The 21,194-nt window shown below is 49.7% G+C and overlaps 1 protein-coding gene across 1 annotated transcript in view; it reads left to right on the top strand.

Annotated features, from left to right (window-relative positions):
- The window catches only part of PAX5 (paired box 5), a 122,888-nt gene that overhangs the window by 93,255 nt on the left and 8,439 nt on the right, over nt 1–21,194 (top strand). Inside the window, exon 9 of the mRNA XM_021380143.1 lies at nt 16,615–16,701. Coding sequence (XP_021235818.1) covers nt 16,615–16,701 — 87 coding nt within the window. The remainder of the gene's footprint in view (nt 1–16,614; nt 16,702–21,194) is intronic.

The following is a 21,194-nucleotide window of genomic DNA, read 5'->3' on the forward strand; positions in this document are numbered from 1 at the left end:
GTCTCATACAGTGTGTGAGAAGGGTGAGGGAAAGGTCTGAGCCCCTTGGCATTTTCAGGCTGGACACAAGAGCTGCACGGATTCAGCTTCTTGTTCTCTTCTCATTGTTTCTCCCACCTCCCTGCTCTCCCTCTGAACAGGAAAGGCTGCTCCCCACCACTAGCCTGTCCTGACCCTCCAGCAGTGGGACCTTCCCACAGGAGCATCTCCCCCCTGAATCCCTGTGCCTGGCACAAAACTCTGATCCAGTTTTCCTCTCTTCCTTCCCTGCAGAACTTAAGTGTCACCACAGAATTTTCTTCTTTTATGTGATCCATGAATATTTAATGTGGCCAAGAGAATAAGTGAACCCAATACTGTTCTCTTGAGAAATGAAAGAAGCAGACATGTGGCTTTGATTTCAGTCCAGAGCTTTACAAACTGAGAGCTGGCATTTCCCGTGGCTCCTGTAGGCAGTATTGCTCTGCAGGTACAGGCCCTACTTGTGAGTGCTGCTTCTGGTGGCTGCCAACCTTGTAAAGGTGACTGGGGACGTGCTGCAGCTCAGGCACTCAGCACTGCTCATAGGTGCTCAACAGGAGAACAGGGAAGGACTTGCAGGAGCACAGCCTGCCCCTGGAGGTGCTGCCTGGGCTGTTAGAGCAGCAGGCTGCAGCTGCTGCCTGGCCACTCCAGGCCCTGTTACATGCTATGGCGTGGAGCTGCTGGTGGACAGCTAGATGGGAAGACAACTGGTGGGATGGTTGAGCTTGGAGAGCAGTGGTTGGTGCCATGCTCTGTCTGCATGCTGGCTACAAGCACAGCACTGTGGCATGCATCCAGGGGTCCACCCTGTGTAACAGCTTTATCCATGTACAGGAGGAGATGACCCCCAGCACAAGGGAAGGCAGTACGTGTTGGCTGAAACAGATTAAGATAGGGCACATGGGAAGGCTTCAAACTTCCACCCATCAGGAGGTCTTGGAGATGATTGGAGAAGCTGTGCTGTCTCTGCCTTCGTGGGTTTTCAAGCCCCGAGCACCCAGGTCTGGCTCCTTGCTCACCCTATTGCGTGCAGGGTCAGGAGACCTGCTGCAGCCTTGTGCAGCAGAATTACCCCATCATCATATGACTCCGTGTTTTGGTTACAGCACTGCAGAAAACACACCACGGAATCAGGAACTGATGAGCTTCCTTCTGACACAATGAACAGAGCTGGTCAGTGAGCTCTAACAGGAGGTCCCTGCCCGAGAACCAGTGGTGCTAGCAGTCCACACACATACACAGGTGTGAGAGCTCTGCTCTGGTCCAGAACCACTGTTATACAACAGAGGTGCGGGTCACCCTTAGGATCTCGATGGAGCCTACTGGCTGCTGCCTTGTCACAGGACAGTGCCTGATGGTCCCATGAGGACCTGCAGAAATTGCCCTCCACCCTTCTCCCCCCAGTGACCATGGTGACCTGCTGCAGGCCCTGAGGTGCAACTTCTGGACCCACTCACACCTCCTGCCTGCCTGCACTCCGTGCCTGGCTGCTCTGTGCTCAGCAGCTCAAGCAGCGCTGCTTGCCCGTGTAAGTAGCTGTTCTGGCCCTGGTTTCAGAGGCGCTCAGATAACAGCCCCGTTACCCTCTGTGTCCTGTCTTTCCCCCTCTTTCCTCTCTCCCTGTCTTTGGGAGGAGCCCTCTCCTGTGCCCTCCCTTCCCCAGGGCTGTCATTCACACTGTCCTCCTGGGGCCCTGAGCACAGGCTGACAGGAAAGGGTAGAGCATCCAGAATAGCGATGCTGAAAATACAGTCATTAATGGGACTCCTGAAACCCAGATGTCCTTTCTGAGCACCGGTAATTTGTTTTTAATGAAAAACCATGCAGTGACCCTGAACAAATGAATTTCCTTTATATGAAGTCCATGTGCAATTACCCAACTAAAGGGACCTGAAAACAGTGACATTCAAAACCAGTCTTTGAAAAGTATAAAAATAGCAACGGTGCCACTAACAATTTTTCATCAAAAAAAGAGGCTCATCCTGATGAGCAAAGCAGAAAATGATCTTGGGGGAAAAAAAACACATAGTTTTTAGAAGATTCTTCCTTGTGATTAGTGGGTATTGATGCAGACATGCCAAACGGTGTATCTTCTCCCTGTTTGGTCTTTTTCTCCCATCTAATCCTGGAAGGGAAAACAACCTCTCTCAACCTGCTTGATACACAGCGTACAGGGATGTTTTACAAACAACAGGAGCACAAGTGCTGTGTTGTGGCTGGGATCAGAAGGCAGGGATGAGTGAGTGGCTTCTGCACAGAGCCTTCGGGGACAGGCTTCCCGGACAGACCGAAGCCTTCCACTCACTGCTATCTTCATGCATCTGTGTTATTTGTTCTGACTCTGCCCGTGCCAAAGTTTTGTGATTGTGTTCTGTAACCTCCCGATGTGAAGCAGTAAGCATGTGACAGGAAGGTAGCTGCGAGGTAACACACTGAAAAACAGGCTCTGACACAGAAGTCACTGTGCGTGGCTTGGCAGAGGGCATCAGTGGCAGAGCCTGAGCAGTGTCCTCCTGCTTCTCCGCATGAGGCTGGAGCTGGCTGGTTACTGGAACAGTGGAGCTGTTGCCGCCAGTAAAACAGAAAGGAAAATCAAGCTCTTTTTTTCTGAAAAGATCTCCAAAGGAAACAAGGAATGAACCTTGACGTTTCTCTGGTGGGGTGGAAAGCGGCAAGTTGTCTCCTTACAGCCTGGTGATAATTTCGGAATCTGTTTGCCATCTGCTTCACCTGCTTCATACTCTGGTATCCCAGCAAGGATTTTTGTCCCTGTGCTGATTAGGATCACTGACTTTGTGCCAGTGCCTTGGCTTTATGCAGCTCTGGCGTAGACCAGATCGTACCGTGCTCATTTCCATCACCCTGCTGTGCCCGGTGCTGGAGGGGCTCCCTGGGCCAGGGCGCTCAGCGATGCGCTGGGGTTGCTCTGGTGGACAGGTGGGTTCAGGAGGACATGTGCATTCTTGTTTGTTCATTTTGGCTACTCATCTGTGGGGCAGAGAGCCTGACCAGGGAAAGGAGGTGCCATGGGAAATCGTGGCAGTGCTCTTAGAGGCAGGTGGAAGGCGTGATGCTGGGACAAGTGCTTGGCGTAGCAGCCTTGAAGGCAATCTGAAGCTGCCCGCTGGGGAGTTCACATTTCAGCCTGTGAGTACACTCACGTCGTGCAAATGCAGCCATCATCCAGAACGGCCCTGAAACACCTTCGTGACCCGGGAAGCACACAAAAACTTGTCACAGCATCTGCCTTTAAAGCCAGAGGACCACTGCTAGGAAATAGGACGTACTGATGCTTGGGATGTTGGAGGATGTCTTTTCTACTTAAGTGAGCTTACTGCTTTCTCCCAGGCCTAGGTCTGCTTCACATAGATGTCTTCCCACTGTTCTATAGTCTCAGAGAACAATTTCTACAGAAGTTTCATCATGTGATGCCCCATCACAAATATCTCAAGGCAGAAACAGGCTGACAATCAACTGACAAATAATTAATACGTATTTATTATAATTAATAACAAAGTAGTTAGGAAACTGATGTATGTTTATCTACTGCTCGTGTATTTTGAGCATTTTGAGTAAGGGGCTGCCAGGATCACAGAAGCATAGGGGAACATTCTGTTCATCTTTCAGATGTGCAACTTCTGCACTTGCACAGAACATACGTAACATTTTGTTTCACTAAATTGATGCAGAAATCATGCTAGCAAGGACAAGAAGGTGAAGGGCTATGAAGGAAAAGCCAGCGGCCTCTGGATCTTCTGTTCCCAAACAGGTTCCCTTCCTGCAGGCCAGATCTTGAGCAAGGCCCGTGAGCCTCGATGCCCTTGGCTTTCAGGGCACTGCTGATAAGAGCAGCTGGGATGCTGTCCCAGGTATCTATACATGGCGAAGCCAGCTCGGCCTGCTGCACTGGTTCCCTTTGCTCCAGCGATAATTCCTGCCTCCTCCCTTTGAAGTGAAACAGTATGCATAACTAAACATAAGTAAGCAAAGCAAAGTGTGTATAAACAAAAGGTTCCATATTTAGGAGTGAGGAGGAGGAGAAAAAAACATATTGTATTGCTCCACTCTTTGGAAATTTCTATGAATTTGTAATAACAAAATTACCATAATTTGCTCGTTAACGCCGCTAGATCAGTCAAGCATTGTTCCAAACACACAGAGGCTGCTTCTTGCTCTGGGTCTGCCAGCGAGCTAAGCACGGTGAAAATTAGCATGCAAATAGCTCTAATTCGGCGGCGAGCTGTCAGACCCGCGTTCGGTGGCTCGTTCTGTCTGAAATCCCTGACAGCAGCGGCTCAGACAGACCCCCCCGTCAGGCAGACCCAGGACGGAGGCACCGAGGGGCAGCTCCTGAGCGACAGCCCGGCCGGCTCCGCTCTGCCGGCCGCGGGGCCGGGGCTGCGGGCGGACCGCGCCCCAAGCCATAGCCCGCCCGGGGCAGGGGCTGCTCGGAGCGGTGCCGAGGGACGGCGCCCGCGGGGTTTTGTTTGGGCACTTGGGCTGAAGTCGCTGTTTGCGGCGAAAGCGCTCCTGCTCCAGGGCTTCGCGCAGGCGGAGCAGCGCCCGGGGCAGCGGTCGCTCTGGCCGTGCTGTGCCCGGGGCGGAGGAAAGGCGTTGTCGGTGCCTGCGGGGCTGGCTGTGCTTCCCGGCCCGAGGAGCCGCTGCAGCGCTGCGGGTTCCTTCCGGGGAGCTCTGGCTGCGCGGCGATACCGGGATAAGCCTTGCATCTCCCAGGCAGGCGAAGCTGCAGCTTTTATCTCTCGCCTCAGTGCAGCGTGAGCTCACGCACCCACGAGGAGATGCTGCCAGCAGCCTAAAAATAGAGGCTGCTTTCTGATGGTGTTTCCTTCAGCGCTACGAGTTTGACTCTCTGCCCATCTTCAGGCAACAGTGCTGGCTATGGAAGCAATAACAAGAATTTAGAAGGCCCTGCTGTTTTTTGTTGTTCGTTTGGTTTGGTTTGTTTTTAATGTCACTAGGAGTTTTCCTATCCCGTTCCCTATCCTATCCAAGCCAATTCCTTGAGAGTCCCACTGTTCCCAGAGCACTGTGAACACAATGAACAGCAGCCTCTGCCCCAGCACTTCCAACGGGACGTGCTTGTGGATGGAACGCTGGACATTTGTCTGTTGACCATGAATTGCATGAGCCCTGCAGGAGGTAGACAGCACTGGGGAATGCTCGGTGCAGGCCTGAGCAGCAGGGCTTGCCTTTACACGGTGTCTGCTCATTCCCACTGAGACTGCGCAGCAGGGCACCGGCAGGATCCACTTCCCTGTGGGGCTGCGAGTTGGGCTTTCTGTGCTGCGCTCCACCAGTGCCCTCCAGTCGGCTCTTTTTGTGTTACTGTCAGTGCTGATTGTCTGTTGGTGGAAACAAAACACAAGTAACTACAAAAAAGCTGAATGTAATTAGGAAGCCACAAGGCTTCAGATTTTGGAAGGCTGTGTTTTGGATTATCAGTGCAAGGCACTGAAAATCCGGGGAAGATGCTTTTGTCCTGGATGCAGTCATTGCTTCCAAGGTGTGCAGCAACAGCCGCCAGCGGAGCACACACTGCGTGTGCTTGCAGGGCAGAGCTCTGCTTGTGGTGAAGTTCCTCAGGCTGAGCGTCAGAGATGTGAGAGTACAGAAAATACTATGTAATTTCTGTGCGTTCACCTTTTCGAGGTTACAAAAACACTGCAGTTACAAACAACAGATCGTCTGCCCTACTGCAGCCAGCAATGGCATGGAGGTGCTAGGAGCAATAATGTGGCTGGTGAGAGAGTGGAGGAGCAGACCAAGTCACTAGCATCAAACAGGCAGTTTTCTGACGCACTATGGTTGAGTGTGAGAAAGTGCTCAGATCCCAAAAGTAAGCAGAGGAGAAAACATTTTGTGGCCCACTGCACCCCTGAGCAGGAGGAGCGTGGCATGGCTGCTGCAAACGTGTGCCGTGCTGTCTGCACTCTGCCGGGCACCAAGTCAGCCCTGTGCCACCATAGAAGCAGCAGTAAAGCAGCACCACAGGGAGCAGGAGTCTATACTGTGGTCACATCCCAGCTCCACAGCTGAACTGCCAGATGTTTTATTGGCCTGTGCTCTGCAGAATGCAGTTTCTTTTCAAGTTGGACCGTCAGACCCTGGCTAGCATGTCCACAGCCTGCACTTAGCACCCCATGGAGGGGGTGCGCTTTGCATGCGTCTTCACAAGCCTGGGTTTCTGTTTGTGCTCAAAGATGCACCTGACTCTGGGATCACCCTGAGAGTTCAGACACTCGTGCAGCTTCACAGTCTTGGAAAACACTTGCCAAGTTAGTCTGCAGTGAACTGGCTGTCTCCCGTTTCCAGACTCTGTGTTGCCAATGGAAAGCAATTGGAGGCTGGAGACGAGGATTCATCACTGAGCCCCAACTTTCTTCTCTTTGCAGCTGCAGGAGGAGCACAGCAGAGGTTTTATGGCAGTCTGCAGCAGTTCTTCTGCAGAATGTTAATTCTGACCTCAGTATTTTCACCCTTGCTGGACTTGTTTTCAAAGACTGTAAGCTCGATTTTTTGGATGATTGCTGTAGGTAGTTTACTGGCAGTTAGGACTGTCTGAACATAGAACATTTGTCCTGCAGTAAACTCATGTAGTCACAAATTGATATTTAGACCAAACATCAAAATACCTTGAGAATTAAGTGTTTTATTTCCAGAAGTTTCTGGATGCATTGAAACATCAGCAAAACAAGCCAAATGCCAAGATGTTACAACAGATGGCAATGCAGTATGATGCGATGTGATATCATCAGTGTGAACAGAAAAAAATTAATGGAGTAATAGAAAGAAAAACAAACTAGGAGAAAAAATTTAAGCAAGATCTTAGTCGAAATGAAAGAGGGAGTTTTAAAGACACCTCGTTTCCATGTCAGCACTTCTGTCTGAGGATGTCTTTTAAAATGGAGGCAGTCAAACTGTACAAAATAGTGTTTGTGTTGGAGAACTGTTCTGTGTTGTGCACCTACATCCGGCAGTTGTAAGTATATGCATAGAAGGATGTAGGTCAGAAAAGCTAGATGAAGCACCTTATGCATGTCCTGCTCACAAGGACATGTACAGCTCCTGCTGTGCCAGGAGAAGGGAAAGTAAGGCATCCCCAGAAAGAAGACATTCACCAATTTCTAGAACAAGATGTGGCACCAGATGCTGATTGTTTGCATGTTGTCTGCCAGCTGTGGCTGCAGTGAATTGTGGTTCAGTCTCTACACTGACTGGAAAAGAAGTTGTGAAATTTAAATGTATTCCCCCTGATTGCTACTAAAAGCAGCACTGATTCCATTTGGTGTCTGCTTCACAGTAAACCCACTGGGTCCTTGGATTTTCAAGCATTAGCTGCAAAGGTTACTTTGCACCACTGTACCTTTACTGTAGAATAAGTAACTCCCTGGAATAGGTAGATGCTCTACTGGCAGAATGAAGATGTGTCTGTGGACTCAGTAGCAGGATTAGCAACGTACAGGTAGGAGAAGGGTGGCTTGCTGTGTCAACTAGTCTCTGGGCCAGGGTAAAGATGCTGCCATGTCTTCTCTTCCTCACATGAGCCGCCTTTGTAGCAGAGGTTCTACAAAGGGCTGCTTAGAGTTCAGTCCTTTGCACTTACTGAAGTGGGGAAGCATAATGCCAGCACTCAGCAAGTAGTGTCTTCCTGTGGAAGTTTACCCTACGCAGTCAGGATGTGCTCCTACCAGGGCACAGGCCACAGTGTCCTTGAGCATCAGGCTGCCTGGGAACGCTGCTTGGGAGGTAATGAGGATCCCATCAGCCCTCACTTCCTAATGTCGTGTTCTTACGCTTGGCACAATTTGTTGCTATTCCAGCTGTATCACACCAGACCAAGGAGGCTGCAGATTTCACCCTGACATGGCTTTGGTTACAAAATATTGTCTGACTAGCTCGCACCTACTCAGCTGTGAGTGTTCATCCGTGCAGAGGTTTAGAAAATGAGAGGGTTTTCCGTGCTTGGATGGGGCTGCTGCCTTGACAGAAAGGGAAGGAGCCAGCTGTGATCTGGTGTTGTCTGAGCTGCTGATCTGGCCCCAGCTGAACATCAGTCTGCCCCACATACTCAAACAATCGCTGAGGTCAGGAGAACACCAGTGGGATGTCTCAGAGCATACTGGTGTGGAAGACTGCTCTGTGAGCAATGCGCTTTCCTACCCTTGTTCACATTTGTATTTTTACTTTAATGAAGACTGCTTCCATGTCAGCAGCAAAGTACCTTTATCAAGCTACCAAAATTCTTAATTTCCAGGTGTTAGAAGTCCAATTTCCACATTATGGATATATCATTATGGCTTGTAACCTTATAACTACTTATACAATTAGTTGAATTGCTTGTGAAATTCCTGGAAGTAACAACGTATTGTGCTATTACAAAGGCTGAAATTATAAAAGAAAGGCAAAGATCAGAACAAAGAATGGAGTGGAACATTTTCATCTGATCCCAAAATAACATTTCAATTCATAGTTCGGAGATTTTCATAGAATCATAGAATAATTAGCTTGGAAAAGGCCTCTAAGATCATCACGTCCAACTGTTAACAGTGCTGCCAAGTCTACTACTAAATCATGTCCCTAAGCACCAAACCTACACGTCTTTTAAATACCTTCCCCCTTGGCAGCCTAGTCCAATGCTTCAAACCATTCTTCAGAGAGGAAATTTTTCCAGATGTCAAGCCTGAAACTCCCCTGGCACAACTTGAAGCCATTTCCTCTTGTCCTATCACTTGTTGCTTGGGAGAAGAGATGGACCCCCGCCTTGCTGAAGCCTCTTTTCAGGGAGCTGGAGAGAGCAATAAGGTCTCCCCGAGCCTCTTTTTCTCTAGACTAAATAACCCCAGATCTCTCAGCCACTCTTCATAAAACTTGTGCTCCAGACTCTTCGCCACATTCACTGCCCTTCTTTGGACATACTCCATCACCTGAGCATCTCCTAGACAGGCTATAGTCTGCCCTCTGACAGTCCAAAGTGGCAGTTTTGCTAGCCTCTCTCATTATTATTCCAAGAGTCTAAAACTCTATTAGTTGTTGATTGCTATGCCTAGAATGACCTCCAACTTTTACATCACCCACAAGTCCTTCACTGTTTGCAAGCAAAAGGTCCAATGGGCATCTTCCCTTGTTGGCTCACTCACCACCTCTGTCAGGAAGTTATCCTCCACATACTCCAGGAACCTACCAGACTGTTTCCTTTCTGCTGTGTTTTATTTCCAGCAGACATTCAGTAAATTGAAGACCCCACGAGAACAAGGGCTAGTGACTGTGTGACTTTTGCCAGCTGCTTATGGAATATTTTACCCACTTCTTCATCCTGGTTGAGTGGTGCGTAACAGACTCTAACCACTGTATCTGCCTTTTTGGCCTCCCCTGATTCTTGCTTATAAACATTCAGCCACGTGGTCACCATTGTTTCGTTCTACATTATGTTTTTGGCCTTTTTTTCCCACTAGTTTGAGCTGAAACTGTATTTTATAGTTTTCTGTGAGACAAAATTTTTCCTTTTCATCCAGTCTGTGTTACCAGCCATTCATTTGGAAGAGAGAAAATCAACTGATGCTGTATTGCACTTGTAGCCTGGAAGTGCTAACATCTGAACGGCCTGGATGCAATGGCAGAGAGCATGTGTGTCAACCTGAGTAAAAGAAGGCACTCAGTGCTCCTGGAATGGAGTGTCACAAAGATCAAAGGCAGCCCCACAGACCAGACTTAGAGAACTGCCAGCTGTTCTGGTAATATGTAACCCATATGGCACATGTAGTGGTGCCACGTGGGTGGAACAACCCGCCAAGGTATACAAGACAGGCAGCACACAGGAGAACTTCATTTTCTGCTGTGAATCTTATAGCAGAGGAGTGATGGGCCCACGCATCACTAGCATGGCTTGCTTTGCTTTGTTCTTGTGTCCACCCCGAGTCCCACAATGTTGCATACTGGTGTCTGGTTAGGACAGGCAGACAGCTCTGTAGAGGGCGGCCATGGGAAGGGAAGGGCAACTTTCTTGTCATCGTTAATTGCAGCTCTGTGTTCTGTGCAGATGAGTTGGGCAGTTGTCCTCTTTGTACTGGGAGGTAATTCTCTCCTAATGCAGTTCCAATATGGTTGCTCTGTGGCACCACCTACCTTTGTTGTATTAAAGTTAAATACCTTTGTGTACAAAAGTTTAAAGTGCATATCTAATACCTATGTGCTTGCAGTAATTACAGATGTAAATCTTTTTGTCATCCCGCAAAGACTGGGTGAGGTATTTCATAAATATGTCAGAGGCAGCATTAAAATTTTATGGCAGGCAGCACGGGTCGAGAATAGTACAATGACTTCACAGCAAGGTACGTCCACCTTAACCCACAACTCATTAGTCATTGGTGGGGTTTCTGTGCCTTCTAGCTTCTTGGAAATGAGTAGTCTTACAAAAATCTGCATGTTTGATTTTTTAAATAGGACAACCTACTCAGGACCCTTACGAATAAAAAGGAACATCTTCAACCGGCTGCTAGGTAATGTCAAGATAAGAGGAAGCGAAAACACTGTGCAGTCGGTGTGATAATAAAATTATGTATCTCTCTCATTAGAAGTTAATTGGCAGTCTTGGTGGGACTGGGAACTTCGAGGAGATATTATCTGAATATGACTATGTGCCTTCCAGCTGCAACTACAATGCACTGCTTTTTGATAGAAGTGTATAAAAACATTTAGCCAGAGCGTGCCAGTACGTTGAAAATGTGTGAAAGTTTGTGCCCAAACGTTGATCAGTGAATACGTTTCAGACGTAGGCAGAATGCTTTGGGTGAGTAGGGGTGTGTGGTGGAAGGATTCATACGTGATAGTACGCAGTCTGTCGATCCGTTGGATGCTACAGTGGATTTACAGGTGGTGTATGAAGCCTCCGTGGTTTTCATTAGCATAAGATGTGGTCAAGAAAAGCCTAAATACGTAAAGAGTGTGCACATATCTGTGCATGTACATTTGCTGAACTCTCCTTTAGTGTGCATCTGTCTGTATGCATGTTGTATTTCTGTGCATGAACTTCTGCTGCTACCTAGCAGCTCCAGGGGCTCTGTCTTGGCTAGAACTGGCGGCTCATGTTGTCGTAGCTTTATCAGATTGTTTTCAAACAAATCGAACAGTGATCCTGTTATGTGTAAAGAAAAATTATCATCTGCAAATGCTGTTATTTTCCTGAGATCTGTTACTTTCTACTTCATCCTCAACAAATAAAAAAGGAAATAATAATTGCACAGGAAGCATTCCTCTTTTTCTGTTTATTAATATTTTATTTACCTTTTTCCCATACATAAGGGATAAATTACTCGACACAATCCCAGATAGCCCAGGGCCCAGATGCTTCACCAGCAGCTTCCAATCTGGATGTTGAGGGTCTCAGGTGTTTTGAAAAATACCTTCCTTTTTTCAAAACAGTTCACTGCTAGTTTTTTCCAAAATGGAATTTCCTCGTTCCCTTTGGAGAAGTTTCTTTTTCATTAGAGCTCCCTCCTCTGTCCAGCTCTCCCTGTTGCTCTGCCCTTGTTTTGGATGCAGATGTGCAGGATGCCCAAATCCTTTTATCACAAGGTTGGTCAAAGCTATTAGAGAAGCTTTCTGCCCGCTCCTTCTAGTTACCGGGATTGCTGCCTCCTTAGTGCTACTGAAACTGCAGCGAGGGGAGAAATGTGATGTGCTAGGCAGATGGAGAAAGGTATCTCCAAGAGGTGGCGTGAGTTTCTTGTCTCATCAGTCAAACCAGTGAATTGCCTTTGTGGTCACCATTGTCCCTTCCTTATCCATGTGCTGCCACGCTGCTGCCCTCACTTTCCTGGCTAAAGTGGGACAGTGAAACGCAGCTGGCAGATGGGGAAGTGCTGCCCTCAGCTCTGCAGCCCACCAAGAAGGAGATGGAGCGCGCACCGTGACTGCTGAGCTCTGCTGTGTTCTCACTCTGTGCCCATCTACATCTTGGAGTGCAAACCTGTGCGTAAAGAAGGGTGGTGATGGGGAGCGAGCAGCTGTCCTCCTGCTGGAGTCAGCACGGACGTGTTCGTGGGGCTGGCTCTGATTCGGTTTCCCTGCGCTGAGACCAGGAATGGGCTGGCTTGCTGTCATATGTGAGCAAGGCTCCCAGTCTGCGCCAAAAGCCAAAGCAAACACGTGCTGCCTACACGGAAGCTGCTCGTTTCCCTCAGAGGTCTCTCGCAGCAGCGCAGTTACTGCTGTTGCATGCAGGACTGTTAACTCTTACAGGCGTATTTTCTAGCAATCCAGACTCAGGAAGATTTTCCAAGCCTGGTCTGCAGTGAGTGCTTTATTGATTCTGTTTGCTAGTCCTGGGACTTTCAGCTGGTTATTAGTTTCACTGTTTTCACCGAGACAAACAGGGTAGAAGATGACAGACTTTCGGCGTACGTATTTTCCCGCTTGGCTTCTTTCCGGGTTGAGCACTACATCTGAAACACGTGTTTTGTTTTAGTAGGGTTGTGCTTTGGTCCCTGTTTCCTTCTTTTGTGCCTTTGTTTTTTAGTGTCACCATCCACTGTGTTTGGATGAGAGCAAGTAGAGCCAGGCATCTGCAGGGCAGGAGGCAGGGCTGTCATTGCCCTCCATTCTCGTAGACAAAGATAGGAGTGCAGAAGTCCTGCCAGCTTCCAGCTGGTCAGTCTCTGACATGCCCCGAGTTTCTCCTCACGCAGATTACATACAGGAGATATTTCAGATTAGAGTGACGACGTAAATCACTGGTTCTGTTGGCTTCTAATGATTGTTACCATTGGAAGGAAGTCCAAGGTTCAATCGAAGCAAAAAACAGCAGTGAAAATTACTTTGGGTCAAATGGAAAGCTTCTTGATTCAGAGTCACACTTTGGTCTGTACATGAGATTTTTTTAGATTAAAAAAAAAATACTCAATTTCAAAGTTTTGAAATTCAAAGGGAAAGAATTTACAAGAATTTGTTAAGTATTTGTGAAACTTGTCATTCTGTGAATAGGTACCAGTTGGCTGGGTGGCAAAAATGCTTTGTATTTGGTTAGGTTGCTAGTGTCTGTGCTTAAACATGGTCTGAAGGATGAAGGACTAAGGGACAAATGTGTTACAGTTGTGCTACCCCAATGGGGTAGGACAGCACAAGCCAGATCTCCTTCGTGCTGCATGGTGACTGTGCAGTCAGCAGCCCAGAGAAGCTTGGAACCTTTGTCCTGGGAGAGTCATAGTCATTAAGGTTGGAAAGGACAGAACTTAGCTGGACATGGCCTGTTTCAAAGCTAGCTCTGCTTTGAGCACGGATTTGGAGCAGGTAACCCCTAAAGGTCCATTCCATGGTTACAGCATCCCTTAAAAAAAAAAAAAAAAAAAAAAGCATGTCAAATATGCACATCATCTCCTCTCTTACCTGCCAACGTCCTAAACTGGTTGAGATTGACTGCAGATCTTCCCTTAGACTTGGATGATGTTTTAGGAGGTATGCAGTTCCCCCTGTGTCTCTGTGGGGCTGGTGTCGTCCCGCACATCTCGCTTCCATTGGACAGCCAACGTTTGCACTTCTGCTGTTCTGCCCCATCCTTCTCCCTTTTCAGTGAGAGACGGTCTGCAGCACCCTGGTGCTCCACGGAGCTCCGGAGAGCAGGATGGCACTGGTCGGTGGTTTGAGGGTGAATGATGTCAGATGAATTCTGTGAGGTGGGCTGAACCCAGCGCCCTGCGTGCAGAGGTGTGCGCAGCCTTCCCAACCCTGCGCAGGGGCCGTTTTCTCAAGTCATGACATCTTTTTCTTCACGCACTGCTTCTTGTGATTTTTGAATTCAAGAGTTTTCATTTCTTCTGTGCATCGCTTTGGAAACGCAGTGGAACCTTACCCTAAAGCAAACAGGCTGGTAAAAACGAGCTGGCAGTCCCTAGAGGAGACGTAGCATAGCAGACAAGTGAGCTCACCTGCACTACCACCACCGAGCTGTGTGGTTCAGCCCCACCACTGCCCCACCACCGCCCAGCTGCATGATTTGTCCCCACCACCACCAGCACCGAGCTGCATGGCTCAGCCCCACGGCTGCACCACCGCTGCTGGGCCGTGCAGTCAGTCCCGCAGCTTGCCCAGAGGCATGGTGTTCTGCCCCAGTGCCTCTATTCTGGGATGGAGCACCTCTCCCAGGACCTGCTGCTGCAGTGTTGCTCTGAATGGTTCATCCCTCCCAAACCTTCCACCGAAACCTCCGCCTCTAAGTGTAGCAGCAGTAAGCATCCTGCTGGCATGCTGTCAGACCTGCTCTGAGAGCAGGTGTGCACTGTTCAACATGCAGGACTCCCACTCCCACCTCCACGGTGCAGACAGGCGTGCGTGCAGCGCTACGTGTGCCCCTGGGTGAACGATTCGTTGTGCTGTTTTTTTTTTTAACACAGAACTTGGGCTGGTTGGCAGTGCTGTTGGGAAGTATTGCTGATGGGTCTGGAACACCTGGTGGAACCCATGAGGGGTTCATTCAGCATTCATTCATCCAGTTTAGCTCACCTACAGCCAGACCGATTGCCTGCCGGTAGGCTGTGATGATGATAGCAGGGCCTGAGCCTTTCTCTCCCATCCCTCCTTTCCCTGCAGCGCTCACTTGTTTCTCTCTCTCATTTGCTATTCCCTCTCTGCCCCCCCCCTCTACTCTCAGCCTCTTTTTGCAGGGCTGATGGATATGCAGAGTATGTTAAGAAGCACACGGTACTGTCACCAAGCTGATGGTGCTCAGTGACTCCTCCAGCTCCTGGCTGGTGTGTGCTGCGGGAGCCTGACACCCTGACCACTGAGGCATAAAAAACAGAGAATTGGAAGCCTCAGCCTGACAGGCACCGGCACATCCCCAGAGAGGGTCCTTATGTGTGTGTGAGAAGGGAAGGGGGTAGCAGAGGTTCTGAGGGGAGGAGAGCGAGGCAGGAGAGAATGGAACAATGAGATGTCAGCCTGCTTCCATCTGCAGCACGGCTGCGTGTGCAGGAGGCGTTGCTGCCTCCTGAGCAGCCTGCACGGCGTAGGGCGGGAGGGAGTGCTGTGACCCACTGCAATGCCTGGGGCACACGGCGCTGTGCTGGCAGGGATGCGTGGTTCTGTCTCTGGTGGGCGCAGGTGATGCAGGGCACAGGTCTGGATGCGAGTGCCGTGGGAAGCCGCCGGTGTTGGCTGGTGAGCAGGGGGGCAGGCACGCTCTTCTCTGCTTCTGCTTCTTGTGCGGGGGCTGCGCAGCAGGGAGCAGGTGTTGTCCTCTCCACCTTGCTCTTCTGCCTGTGCAGCGCGCAGCCTCCAGCAAACACAGATGCTGCTTCAGCCCAGCAGCAGCCCAGTGGTGCTCTCCCAGCAGCGCGCAGCTCAGGAGGTTTGCGCTGCCTGAACAATCTCCAGAGCATCAGCGCCTCTCTCCCGAGGCCAGCAAATGAGGCACTCGGCAGACGTGTCCTGAGTGAGAGGCTGCTCTCTGGGCTGGGAACAAGGTGGTGGGCCCAGGTCAGCTGGGTGGCTGTGCCGGGTGGTGGCAGGTGGGGCCATGGGGCGCTGACCCAGCAGAGCTGCAGCTGGAGACGTGCGGTGTAGATCCGCCACTTGGCTGAGGCAGAGGAGTTCCCGAGTACGAGATGTGAGCCATTCCATGTCTGAGAACTTGAATACATGAAGGCTGCAGGCAGCATCTCCTTTCTTCAGCCTGGCAGCCTTCTCTGCCACCTTGCCTTAGGAAAATTGTTCTTTCTCCTTTGGTACTGTTTAGTGTGTATATGTTTGTGAACCTGGGATGGAGAAAGAGAGGTGGAAGAAAGGTAGGAAAGCTGAGAAACTGTCGTTAGTGGGAGATGTTCTAATAAAACAAGTGACGCTTCTGTTTGCATGGTGGTGGAGCCAGGCGTCCCAAGGTCAGAGCCCTCTTATGCACGGTGCTGCCCTGAAGAGATTGCAACTCAGGTATGAAACAGGAGGTGACGTGTGAAGAGAAAAAAAAGATGGAGAAAGCAGCTTGTGAGGAGATAAACATCAATAACTCTTTGAGCCTTCACCGTGCCTTTGTCTGGAGGGTTTCAAAAACTCCTGAAACTGATGCAAGCATCCCTCTTCCTCTGTTAAAGTGGTTGATGGAAGTATGGCTCCAGGGCCATGTTCTGCTGGAGAGCCTAGAATGGTATTCACTACCTAGAAGATTGGCTGATTTATCTTCTGCTAATAGAGCAACTGGCTGAGCAGCTCTGTCCTAGCATTTCTTGCCCTGAGTGTTGCAGGGACATGGAGGCAATGGCCAGGCCATTTAGATAGGCTTCAGATTCCTCCTCTCCATTTCTGCAAGCCATCTTCTTCCTGCAGCACAAGCTGCACGAGGAAATCCCACTAACTCAGCAGGTGTGAGTGGATTGCAAAAGGACGCATGAAAGATGACTGTACCCATTTAATAATTGGCTATCCAGATGGCCCTTCTGCAGAGAGGGTGGTTGGCAGTGCTTTCGTGAAAGCCTTCACTAGAATAAGACACTTCCTGAATAGCCTTTTTTCCCCACACAGGTAACTGTACTGTAAGATCAAATGACCTTTATTTTGTCTTTTTTCTGTTTCCCTTTAATTTAGGGAGCGAGTTTTCTGGCAGCCCGTACAGCCACCCGCAATACTCAACGTACAACGACTCCTGGAGGTTTCCCAATCCCGGACTTCTGGGTAAGTTGCTGCCCCCACTTTGGTGCCATGCTGCTAGCTGTGCTCATTTATAAGGCAGTGGCAATGATCAATCGCCAGGATAAGCAGGATGCGTGTCCTGGAGCTGTCTTGCATCCCGGTGCTCTTCACTGATGAGTGGCTGCCGATCTCCATTGGGTACAGTAGACCTCCCACTTCCCTTCATCAGCAGGAAGCCCGCTGCCAGAAGCCCTTGTCTTCACATTTCTGCCTCATGAAATCATCTGACAAACACAAGGCAATGCTGGAAGACAGAATGCCTATTTCCTGAACTTGAGGAATTCTGTTCCTACACAACTGGTGGCATTTTACTGGGAGTGCCTTCTTCAGGGAGATGCTGTGTCTTGCGGCTGAATGTTAGCCCCGCTGCCCTGTGTGGTGTTGTTTTCTTGCTGCTTCAGCCATTTGCATTTCTCCCGGACCTCATGTTACATTTGCTCTTCAGCTGTGGTTTTGCAGTGCCTGTTGTGCTCATGTAGTCTCTCAGATGTCTGCACGGACTCTCACAAGCAGTAGGGAGCAGGAGCCCCATGGCTCACGCAGGATCATGGCCCTCGTGTGAAGCATAAACACAATCCATTTTACACCACTGTCAAAAGATGGCCCACTTTGACCTTGTACACATGTAGAATGCAGTAATTAGAATTTTTCCCCGCATAATTTGCATGGATGAGGTAAGTAAAATACCAATTAATTGTCATCTTTCAACAGAGGAATAGCATGCCTTAGAGATTTCCAGATTTATGGATGACAGGGCTGTTGTATGTGACCTCCAGCAGAGAAATAATTTTGAATTTTTGTCTTTTTTTTTCCCTCCCCATCCAGTTTCTTTGTTTTAAGTAATTGAGTCCCCATGTAATTGAGCCACCCAGGCTGTATTCATCATGGTTCTTGTCCTTAAACAAATCCTTCGGGAGCAATAGACAGCCTCTGCCTCTCATGCCATGGTGCTGGTATGCTACTGCTATTTTCTGTGCCACATTTAAGGGTTTGTTAGTGCTTCCATCATAAATCAGAAAACAGATCTTCAGCTAATATAGATGGGCATAGCTGTACAAAGCCAGAGGAGTCCTGGTGCTTAAACCTACAGTTACCATGGCCGCAGCCAGGACTGCCTGCAAGATTTTGGCTGGGCTGTGTGGAGGAAGGTGCTTTAACCAGTCCGAAGAGTGCATGCAGTGATTTCTTAATTGCCGCCTTTGGAATCAGATGAGGTATTTTAAACTCTCACTGCCGAAGGGAGGACAAACAAAGCTCTGAAGCACCTGAAGACAGGCCTCAGAAGCCAGGCTTTGCATGTTTTTTTTGTTTTCCCTGCAAATCTGTGAAGAAACCAGTGGGATATTCAGAATAAATGCAAACCCAACCCAAAGCCCATCCTCCTGCATAACAAGAGTGGTTTTTGGCAGGGCTGGGTTACAAACTCATGCCTGCAGATTTCCAGTGGTGCAGGAAAGGACTTACTTTGATGTCCTTGTTTCATTTTTGGATGATAATTTCTGGGAGCAAATTCTTTCTCTTTGACTCTGTAGGCAGAACACAGTTTGTGTACAGCTGGAACAAATGCATTCTCTCCACAGTAAAGGGAGTGGACTGTAAGGCTCAGCACGCGGACCTGTGAGAGCTGATACCATGTGGTATGGAATGTCCCTTCCATCAGTTTAGGTCAGTGCCCCAGCAGTGTCCCCTCCTCACTTCTTGCCTGCCTCCATCTGCTGGCTTTGAGGGCTTGGAGAGCATCCTGGTGCTGTGCCAGCAGTGCTCAGTGGGAGACAAGGCACCGCTGGCGCTATGCTAGCCACAAGCACAGAGTGCAGCCTTGCAGGGGCAGGCTAGGGAAGGTGAGCTCCATCCTAGCCAGGCCCAGTGCATTGGAACAACCAGCAGGTCTCCTGAGCCCTGCAGAGAGCCCGGCCATTCACAGCTCTGCCTGTATCCTTGTAGCCTAATTGTGCAGTCCGCACATGGCCAGGGCTCAGTGGCTCGCTGGTAGCTCTGGACAATGAGGAGCCTTGTTGCACAGCCTTGTTACAGACCTTGCTGCAGAGCCTCAGATGCCTGCTCTGCCTCTCCATGCACGGCCAGAAGACTCATGTGATGTGCCTGAGCTGGAGAGGAGGTTAATGTAAACTGTATCCAGGATGCTTCCACACTTCTCAGTATACGTGAGTACATTTACTAATTCTCTCTGGAGAGCAAGCTCTGGCAGTATCAACATCAAACCAGAAACCTTGACAAAATTAATCAGTAGTAGTACACAGACTGACACAGTTTGTTTTACTAGGGCCCCTCCCTTCGCCAAGATGAAATTGTAATACTCCAAGCACTTAGCAGCACCTATGTTCAATTAACTCCCTGTTCTGACAAGGAAGAATTGCTCTGCAGCAATCACACCAAGCTCAGATCTGTGAAAGAAGAATTTAGAAGAGAGATGCAATGATTTACAGGTGCAAGAAAGAGTACTTGGGCTGAGAAATGATTTGGGGGAGGGAATAAGAATAGGAACAAAGAGGGCTGAGGATGGGGTGGCAGTTTCAGTGCTTAGTCCATGGTCTTTCTCCTCTGAGTATGGAGCAGCAGTGAGAGGTGAGCCAGTTCTTCCACCATAAGGCCATGCTTGGGAAAGGTGTGCGGGTGGGTCAGAGCTGTGTGATTCCACAAGGAAACCGGCTGCATGCTGTCAGTGCTGTGCCTGCACTGTGCTCGCTGCTCCTTTTGCACCTGCAGCCCCCTCACATCCGCTCCAGCCAGCACGAGGTCTGACACAAACGGGTGACTGTGCAGGAAGGCAATCTGGAACACTGCGATCCACTGCTCCAGTGGAAGGGCAGAAACCAGCTTCCAGTCCTCCAGGGTGATCAAGAGAAGCAAGGCCAGAAGAAGAAACCGCTTTGCTGGGGCAGCTCCCTGGCCTCCTCGACAGCTCTTCTGTCTGCTGTCAGCATCACCCCCAGCTCTGTGCAGGATATAGCCAGCACCTCCTGCGTGACATGGCACAGCTCCGTCTATCACTATCTGCAGCAGCAGTGTGACCAGCCCTGGGTTTCTGGAGGGCTGTGCTGCGTGGATCGGTAACACATGCACTGGCTACTTGCCTTGCATCCATCTCAGAGCTGCAGCCAGGTGTCCACATGTATAACTCAGGAAACAGTGTGAGGAGGTGCAGAAGAGGGCATCTTGCGTTTTCCGCACTGTTCTGCTGATGACCTGAAGCTCCTGTAATGTAGCGATGTGCACAGAAGCGTGTGCACAGACATGCTGGGAAGCAAGCGTGTGCTTGGGGCTCCGTCCGTCACTGTCTGCAGGGCCTGGCAGGCACGCCGGCTCAGATCTTGCTCAACAAGCGCACGCTAACCGTGGATAACAGAAAGGCAGTCTAATGAAGAAAAACGATTCAATTTCATGCTGGCTTGTTGCAATAACTTCTTTGCCATTTTCTCTCATTGCTTTCAACTCAGTGCTGCCTGTGGCAGCTTTTGCTTCGTGCTCTGGAGTGGATGTGGTATGTGCTTCACGTCTCGCTGCTCAGGGCTGCCTGTGCTCACGGGGCTAGAATGGCATCCTGCAGGGAGGTCTGTGCGCTGCTCATTGGAGCTGCAGGCAAGTCTTCTGTGAGCAGGTGGAGAACAAAGGGCCAGAAATGGCTGTGCCAAGGAATATACGGAAGGTAATATGGATTAGAAAGAAAAAATGGCCAAAGCATGGACAAGTCTATTTTGGGTGGGAGCATGCTGACAGGGAGAAGGAGCGATTGCTTCGTGGTGCATTGTTCTCACTTTCTGCATAAAGTACAACTTTTTTTGTTTCAATGGCAAACCAGAGAAATAAAAGCAGAAGTGCAAGGCCTTTGGAAAGCTGTCACATCGTGCACCAGGCCTCTTAGTGCCTACTGGGTGCATGCACAAGTCCCACCGGGTGCTTTACCTGGAGGCGCTGCCTTGCTCTGCAGCAGTAGAGACAACCCAAACTTCACTTTGGGTGCGTTGGCTCAGAAATAAAAAAACAGCAGGCTGATGGTGTGGCCTGAGTTACCTTCCTGACAAGGTGTTCAGAAAGAAGGCAGAAGAAACGGGTAAGCATGGATGTGTGAGGACCCAGCAACAGGCACGGCGAGTTGGAAAGGCCCTGTCGTCGGGAAGAGTTTGGGCCAGTAGGGCCGGCCCCCTCAGGGTCCCCGTTTGGGGGAGCAGCACTTCCTTTGCTAGCTCTTCTCGTTTTGTGACAGAGGTGCAAGGCGCTGCGTCCTGCTGGCTGAGCACTCCGGGAGGTGTTTCTGGGGAGAAGGCAAAGAAATCCCTGGGTGTGGCAGTTACCACAGAATCCCAGGGGTTGGAAGGGACCTCAAGAGATCATTGAGTCCAACCCCCCTGCTAAAGCAGTTCCCTACAATAGGTCGCACAGGTAGGCATCTGGACCGGTCTTGAATTCATCTCCATAGAAGGAGACTCCACAGCCTCTGCAGGCGACCTGTTCCA

The sequence above is a fragment of the Numida meleagris genome, chromosome Z, assembly GCF_002078875.1.
Source record: "Numida meleagris isolate 19003 breed g44 Domestic line chromosome Z, NumMel1.0, whole genome shotgun sequence".
NCBI classification, from domain to species: Eukaryota; Metazoa; Chordata; class Aves; order Galliformes; family Numididae; genus Numida; species Numida meleagris.